Source organism: Galeopterus variegatus, unplaced genomic scaffold, assembly GCF_000696425.1.
Source record: "Galeopterus variegatus unplaced genomic scaffold, G_variegatus-3.0.2 Scaffold3364, whole genome shotgun sequence".
NCBI lineage: Eukaryota > Metazoa > Chordata > Mammalia > Dermoptera > Cynocephalidae > Galeopterus > Galeopterus variegatus.
Window position 1 is genome coordinate 34251 of NW_007729475.1, and position 8706 is coordinate 42956.

At 37.6% G+C, this 8706-nt stretch overlaps 1 protein-coding gene across 1 annotated transcript in view; it reads left to right on the forward strand.

The window, feature by feature from the left end:
* MKRN1 (makorin ring finger protein 1) overlaps positions 1-8706 on the forward strand; it is a 22623-nt gene that overhangs the window by 10434 nt on the left and 3483 nt on the right. Inside the window, exon 2 of the mRNA XM_008584750.1 lies at positions 3031-3159. Coding sequence (XP_008582972.1) covers positions 3038-3159 — 122 coding nt within the window. The 5' untranslated portion in view covers positions 3031-3037. The remainder of the gene's footprint in view (positions 1-3030; positions 3160-8706) is intronic.

Below are 8706 nucleotides of genomic sequence, written 5' to 3' on the forward strand. Positions count from 1 at the left end.
AAAAAAAAAAAAGAACTAAATCTTAATAAACCTGCTCAAGAGTAAGAGACCAATAAAGGGCCAAAGGATAAAAAAAGAACCCTGACAGAAGTCAATGATGGGAGGATTGGGGGGGTAGGGGGTTCTATTCACTTTACAAGATCAAGGATGTCTGTTAAAAAAAAAGATAAGGCCTTTATCATCTCCCCTAATCCACACGGTTACTTACACTACTTTGAGTTTCTAATTTAGGAGGTCCAAGGAAAGGTCTCAATTTGTGTCTCTTGCAGATTCCGATCATTCCGAGGTGATGCTGATGCTGCTGGTCCAGGGCCACTTAGAACCGTTGGTCACATATACATGTGGTCCTTTAAGGCAGTGGGAAGAGTGATTTCTCTTTGCCACTGAATTTTGCTTGTGTTTTCATATGTGGCTTTTATTTATTTTTTCTTACTTAAAGATTTATTTTTTGGCAGCTGGCTGGTACAGGGATTCAAACCCGTGACTTTGTTAAAACACTGTGCTCTAACCAGCATATGTGGCTTTTAAAGAATTAAAATGGTTCTTGAAGGGCCGGCCCGTGGCTCACTCGGTAGAGTGCGGTGCTAATAACACCAAGGCCCCGGGNTCTCTATCAAGAGCACTGTACACCTAAGGATAACAACTGAATGATTGAGAGCATGGCGAAGAAGGATTTAAGAACAAACCTAAAATTCCTAATATTGTGCCTGAGATTTCGGAGCTACCTTCCCAGCTTGAGATCTAGGTAGATAATTTTATCAAGCCTTAAAACTATTGGTATCTGTATCTGTATCTCAGCGGCTGGCCAGTATGGGGATCTGAACCCTTGACTTTGGTGTTATAACACCAGTTGAGTAACCGGCCAGCCTTGTATCTGATTTTAAACTGACCCCAAGGAAATGTTGAAGGTTATAGACATCTTTGTCGTCTGTATGAAATGTGAGAGTAAAGAGTGTTCCACAGCAGTAAACTGTTCAAACGGTGACACTGCATCAAAGGAATAACCTGCTATCAACTGTGGATACTTTTACAGATACTTTGAAGCATGATTATACCATAGTGGTGGTTACAGTGTAATTATAATTGACCTGTTTAGTTTTTTTTAAATTATCTATTAATACAAACTTTTCCCCCAAGCCAAACTGTCTAGCTTTACTAAAGATACTTTTCATAAACAATTTAAAAAATTAGGGTTATCTGGAGCTCAAACAGCTTTATTATTTTTTTGTGCCTGGCTGGATCCGAACCCTTGACCTTGGTGTTACAAGGCTGTACTCTAACCTCAAACAGCTTTAAAGCTTGCAGAAAGTAGCTCTGCAATTGAACAAAAGTTCAAACTTGAGTTAGATTAAGTTAAACCTAATAACAGTTGAGATTTGGCTAATTATATCTATAATTTGACCGCCTACTATGTTATGGACCGTATTTAGGATCTTGATAATTATAGCTGTTTCCACCAAAGTGCTAGTTATGTATTTACTTTCATGTTGTTTACTCTTAATAGACAGTTCATTTGCAGGTAATCCTGAATAATAAAATCTTTCACATTTCAATTTAGGGCAGTCTTTTTCAAGGCTTCTTAGGTAAATGTGAATCTATTTTCTATATAGTATTCAATTCAGTGGGCAAGTAGAATATGCTTATCTCCACTGCTTTTCTACCTACCATTCCAGATAATTGTGACACTCTTGAATGTAGCAATGTCCTCTACAAAGCTAGTCACATTTACACCCAGGAAATAGTTACTTTCTCCTTGCTGCATACCAGCTGTATGTAGATGCATGTCTTGGGAGTTGTGGTCTGTCAGAACTAAATCTTGGGCCAGCCCGGTGGCGCACTGCTACAGTGCACCGCTGGGGAGTGCGGTGGCGCTCCCGCCGAGGGTTCGGATCCCACATACAGACCGGTTCCCGCTCACTGGCTGAGCGAGGTGTGGGAGCAACACCGAGGGTTGCGATCCCGTTGCCGGACACGAAAAAAGACAAAAAGGAAAAAAAAAACTGGTACAGGGATTCAAACCCGTGACTTTGTTAAAACACTGTGCTCTAACCAGCATATGTGGCTTTTAAAGAATTAAAATGGTTCTTGAAGGGCCGGCCCGTGGCTCACTCGGTAGAGTGCGGTGCTAATAACACCAAGGCCCCGGGTTCGGATCCCATGTAGGGATGGCCGGTTCGCTCACTGGCTGAGTGTGGTGCTGACAACACCAAGTCAAGGGTTAAGATCCCCTTACCGGTCATCTTTAAAAAAATAAATATAAATAAAAATAAATAAATAAATAAATAAATAAATAAATAAATAAATAAATAAATAAATAAATAAATAAATAAATAAATAAATAAATAAATAAATAAATAAATAAATAAATAAATAAATAAATAAATAAATAAATAAATAAATAAATAAATAAATAAATAAATAAATAAATAAATAAATAAATAAATAAATAAATAAATAAATAAATAAATAAATAAATAAATAAATAAATAAATAAATAAATAAATAAATAAATAAATAAATAAATAAATAAATAAATAAATAAATAAATAAATAAATAAATAAATAAATAAATAAATAAATAAATAAATAAATAAATAAATAAATAAATAAATAAATAAATAAATAAAATGGTTCTTGAAGAAGTGAAACATATACAGTAGTCTGACCTTTTCTGATCTTGCTTCTTTATCTTTGTTTTTTGTTTTTTTTAACTGATGGGAGCTGCCTTTATGGCTAAAGTTAGTGAAAAAAAGAAGCCACCTTCCTAGGACTGTAAAATGAGGACAATGGTCAAACCTAACCTCCAGTGTGCAGATGAGTGTTTAAAATCTAAATTGGTGCCTGGATCTATGGGCAGCCTTCCTTCCTGTAGTACCCGAATACATCGTTTTATGGTCACACAGTCTGGTTCCACTTTCTTTGTGTTCATTTCATATGTCTGTATTTACTGGTGGAATATATCAGTTATGAATTCTTTGAGGGCTGGCTTTGGTCTCTTTTAATCTAGTTTTGTGGTCTTTTATTTCACAGGTATTTTATGCATGGAGTTTGTAAAGAAGGAGATAACTGTCGTTACTCTCATGACCTGTCTGACAGTCCCTATGGTGTAATGTGCAAGTATTTTCAGCGAGGGTACTGTATTTACGGAGACCGCTGCAGGTAAGAATTTGCTTATAAATTCATTTTGTTCAGTGGTGGCTTGGGAGAAAAAAATGAGAGCAATACATTTTCTTTTAGGTGGTATTTTGAAATTAGTTTAGAGACACCAAAATACATTAATTCTAATAACTTTATACGTAATAAATTAAAAATACTTAATGCTTGGAAAGTTCTCCTTAAGAATGTTAGTACATTGACAGAAATCTCTTTCTTGGAGGGAATGTATTACATTTTTTAAAAATGAGTTTGTTAAATACAGCCTTAAATTTAATTAATGCCTAAGGGAGCAACTTTGCAAACCTTAGGGGTAGAGTGTGGTGAAGGTATGTTTGTATATAGCATTTCCTTTTCAAAACCAAGAATGAGGTGCGTAGTTGACCAAACTGGAGTGGTTTCAGTCATTCTCTCCTAATATGAATTATGGAGAGAGACTGGGATCTTAAGCATTTGGAGCAGTGCCTTAGGTATTACTAGTTAAGAGGGCTTGTCATTTTATCCAAATCTTCCGGAATTCCCTGAGTTTGTGAAACTAGTTATAAGTCTCAGGGGCAGGTAAAGATATAGGGAAAATGCTTCAAAAATGTCTCTAGTATCTCAATGTTAGAGAACCAAGAAAGATTAGCTGTTAAGTGATCTGGGCTGGCCGGTTAGCTCAGTTGGTTAGAGCACAGCCTTATGACACCAAGGTCACAGGTTCAGATCCCTGTACCAGCCAGGTGTGCACACACACACACACACCCCCAAATAATAATCTCCATCATTACTCATTGAATTGGTACCACAATCCTGTCAAACTGCAATTCAGCAGTAGTGGGTTCTGTGTAGAAATTGGGTGGGGCATTTCTTCCCAGTTCAGAAAATGTCGAGGTGTATTAGTTATCTAGTTGATGTTAAACAAATTACCCCCGGCCGGCCCGGTGGCGCACTGCTGCAGTGCGCCGCTTGGGAGCGCAGTAGCGCTCCCACCGAGGGTTCGGATCCCACATACAGACCGGTTCCCGCTCACTGGCTGAGCGAGGTGCGGGTGCAACACCGAGGGTTGCGATCCATTGCCGGACACGAAAAACGACAAAAAAAAAAAAAAAGCAAATTACCCCCAAATATAGCAGATTAAAACAATGAACATTTATTATGTCACACGGTTTCTGGGGTCTGGAATCTGAGTGGCTTAGCTATGTGGTTCTAGCTCAGGGGTCTCCCCTGAGATGGCAGTCAAGATTTCCACCAGGGCGCCAGTCATTGAAGACTTGCCAGGGCTGCAGGATGCTTTTTATTCTTATTTATTTTTTTTGTCCTTTTTGAGACCAGCCGCACCGCGCTCAGCCAGTGAGCACTGTGAGTGCACTGGTCATCCCTATATAGGATGTGAACCCGCGGTGGGAGCGCTGCTGCGCTCCCAGCGCCGCACTCTCCCGAGTGCGCCACGGGCTCGGCCCATGCAGGATGCTTTTTAGATGGCTAACTCACATGGCTGTTCACAGGAGACCTTGTTTCTGCCATGTGGACCTTTCCATAGGGTTGCTTTAATGACCTTACACCTTGGCAGCTAGTTTTCCTCAGAGGGAGCAATTCAAGAGGGGAGGCACACAATCCCTTTTATGACCTAATCTCAGAAGTCACATACTCTCACTTCCACTAAATTCTGGACTAAGTACAGCCCACATTCAAGGTAGAGGAACTGCTCCCTCCCTCTGCAGGGAGGCACGTCACAGAGTTTTGGACATATTTTAAACCACTGCACTAGGTAAAACTTTCTCAGTGTCATAACCAATTTCAGGGCCACATTATCAGGAAAAAAAAGTGTCAACTATTGGGTTCAAATGCTTAAGAGTTCAAAGAATATGAAGTTATTGATGGATGGGATATTATTGTTAAGTCAACCTACATCTATTAATTAGGAAATCCAGTAAGGATAGAGGGGGAAAATAACTTTTTCACATAACTATAGGAACTTGGAAATGGATCCCCTTTTCTCTGAGTAGTCAGTATTTTGCTCTCTGCTAATTTTTTCACTGCAGTATTGCTGGAAAGAAGAAAATGACACAGCAACGCTCCTCAAAAAAAAAAAACAAAAAAACCACCAGACATGTCTTTTGCAGTCACAATATTAAAGGGGGAAGAAGTTATCAGAATTTCATCCTATGAAGAGTAAACAATCTTTGTAGAGTTCTCCTTAAGAATGTTAGTACATTGACAGAAATCTCTTTCTTGGAGGGAATGTATTACATTTTTTAAAAATGAGTTTGTTAAATACAGCCTTAAATTTAATTAATGCCTAAGGGAGCAACTTTGCAAACCTTAGGGGTAGAGTGTGGTGAAGGTATGTTTGTATATAGCATTTCCTTTTCAAAACCAAGAATGAGGTGCGTAGTTGACCAAACTGGAGTGGTTTCAGTCATTCTCTCCTAATATGAATTATGGAGAGAGACTGGGATCTTAAGCATTTGGAGCAGTGCCTTAGGTATTACTAGTTAAGAGGGCTTGTCATTTTATCCAAATTCTTTTTTTTTTTTTTTTTTTTAAAGATAACCCGTAAGGGGATCTTAACCCTTGACTTGGTGTTGTCAGCACCACACTCTCTGAAGTGAGTGAACCGGCCATTCCTATATGGGATCCGAACCCATGGCCTTGGTGTTATCAGCATCACACTCTCCCGAGTGAGCCACGAGCCGGCCCTAGGTTCTACATGTTAATCAGCTTATTTTTCGGGTAGTTTTGCCAGCCCCAAGTGGCATTCTCTTGTCTCTTAGGGAATAAGCATAGGAGTCCATCTTCAGTCTAACCCTGTAATCAGAGGGTTCTTTGCAGGAGACTGAGCTTTGAGACCAGGGAGTGAGTAAGGCACCAGTCTGTGCTCTTCAGGAGGAGCATGCTTTAGACAAGCATGTTTTTTAGGAAACGCCTTCCCAAATAGGGGTTTGGGTTTTTCTTTTTCTTTCTCGCTTTGTTATTTTTATTTTTTTCCTTTTGTGCTTTATCCTTCCTGGTGCTTACTCACAAATCTTGACTTCAGAAGCATATTTCATGTAGATCTACTCTGCAGTGATGGGGTGACTTCCTCAATAGGCAGATTTGAGTGTTCTTCAATGTCTTTCTCTTAATTTAAATTCTACATTTACTCCTCAATATAATCCCTTAGAATAACGTTGTTTCTAGATGAACTCCTAATTTAAGAAGTTAATAGATTCTCATTTTATAGCAGGGGCCTTGTTTTTATTTTTTATTTATTTTGGCATCTGGCTGGTACAGGGATCCGAACCCTTGACCTTGGTGTTGTCAGCACCAACTCTACCAAGTGAGCTAAGATGCCAGCCTTTTTATTCACATTGGCCTTTCAGTAGATGGTGTAGTTCTTACTTCCATGGTAGATGTTTATTACCAGGTGTTGATCCAAAAAATTGACTGCTCGAATATGGTATGTTTATCTCATCAGCTTTTTAGCCTATTCTTAAAACAACTGCTTTTATGACCATAGAAAACTATAGAGGTCTGGCTGCTTTTAGCTCATGTGGTTAGAGCACAGTTTTGATAAAACCAAGGTCAAGGGTTTGTATCCTGTACTGGCCAGCAGCCAGAAAAAGGGGAAAACTATAGAATATGTGAATATTTGAAAGCCAGAGAACTTACTTATTTACAAATGTGGGATTTCTAGCTAATATTCTATATTTTCAAAGATTTTACTATACCTCGATGCCTAGATGAAATAACCTTAGAACCAAAATGCATTCATTTCAAAAACTTGTAGTATTTGCAATTTAATAATTAAATTTAAATCAGTAATTTAACAGTTATATTTAATTGATTTTAATTAAAATCAATCTAATAAATTTATTTGAATTAATTAGATTTAATAATTGATTAAATTTTATTTATTTTTGGTGGCTGGTCAGTTCGGGGATCCGAACACCATGACCTTGGTGTTACCAGTACCATGTTCTAACCAAGTGAACTAACTGGACAGCCCTAAAATTAAAATTTTAAAAATGAAATTTAACGCTTTGATCTGTCAAGTGTTTTTTTTTGTTTGTTTGTTTTGTTTGTTTGTTTTGTTTTTATTTTTGTTTTTGTCATTTACCCTGAAATCCTTAAAGTGAATATGCAAAGGAAAAAGAAGTGTTCTAAAATATGTGTCATATTTATCTCTTAGACCCTTTATGCATCTTGTCATTTGTTTGTTTGTTTTTGTTTTTATTTTTGTTTTTGTCATTTACCCTGAAATCCTTAAAGTGAATATGCAAAGGAAAAAAGAAGTGTTCTAAAATATGTGTCATATTTATCTCTTAGACCCTTTATGCATCTTGTCATTTTATTTAATTCTTTTTAAACCTTCCCAATGCCTGAAAGACCTTGTATGTTAGTGGAGCTGGCATTTTTAATTCAATCCTGGCTTAATTCCAAAGCCCAAGTTCTTTTCTAATTTAAAGGCTATGAAAATAATTGTCATTTTTCTGAAATTCTCTTTCAAACTAGGGAGTTACTTAATCTAAAAAGTGAGGCTTTGGGGCTAGATTTCCAAGGGTCCTTATGGCTCTAAAATAAACTTAAGAACAGTGCTGTCCAATAGAACTTCATGTAATAATGGAAATGTTCTCTATCTTGCTGTCTATTATGGTAGCTACTAGCTACATGTAGCTATTGAACACTTGAAAACATGGCTAGGCGAAAGCAAGGACTGGGGAATTGATTTTTAAATTTTATTTAAATATAAATAGCTAGATGTGACCAGTAGCTTTAGAGTTGTGTTAGACCCAGAATCACTGCTTAATTTGACAATTACATCATCTACATCATCTCTAAAACAATGAGATTACTTCCTCACTGTTCTTTGATGAAGTGAAATGATACAAATAAAAGAGCATATTCACGATTTACACGATTCCACTCTAAAAACAGAATGCATTGGGTTTTTATAGCTGATAGCAGGACTAAGTACCAGCTCAGCAAATGTTTGTTGATATGCTAAGGTGTGGTCTTAGATTTTACTTGTTTTTTTAAATGTAAACATAGATACCTATAACATATGACCCATGGTTATTAGTACTGCTTCAGTGTAAGAACCGCCAGATATATATTGTAAGTTACAGCACAGGACTGGCCAGTTTGCTCTCTTGGTTAGAGCATGGTGTTGTTAACACAAAGGACAAGGGTTTGGATTTCCTTACTGCTTAGCTGCCAAAATATATATATTTATTTTTATTTTTATTTTGTTATAAGATGACCAGTAAGGGGATCTTAACCCTTGGCTTGGTGTTCTGAGCACCATCCTCAGCCAGTGAGCTAACCGGCCATCCCTATATAGGATCCAAACCGGTGGCCTTGGTGTTATCAGCACCACACTCTCTCGAGTGAGCCACGGGCTGGCCCAAGAAAAAAATTTATAACACAATTTAGATTTACTATGTACATAATGAATTTATTGTTCCTCAGTGAAACTTAAGATAAGATGCTGAAAGAATTGTGAGAATTTTCTCAGGCAGAAAGTTGCTTTTTGGGCTGGCCCGTGGCTCACTCGGGAGAGTGTGGTGCTGATAACACCAAGGCCCCGGG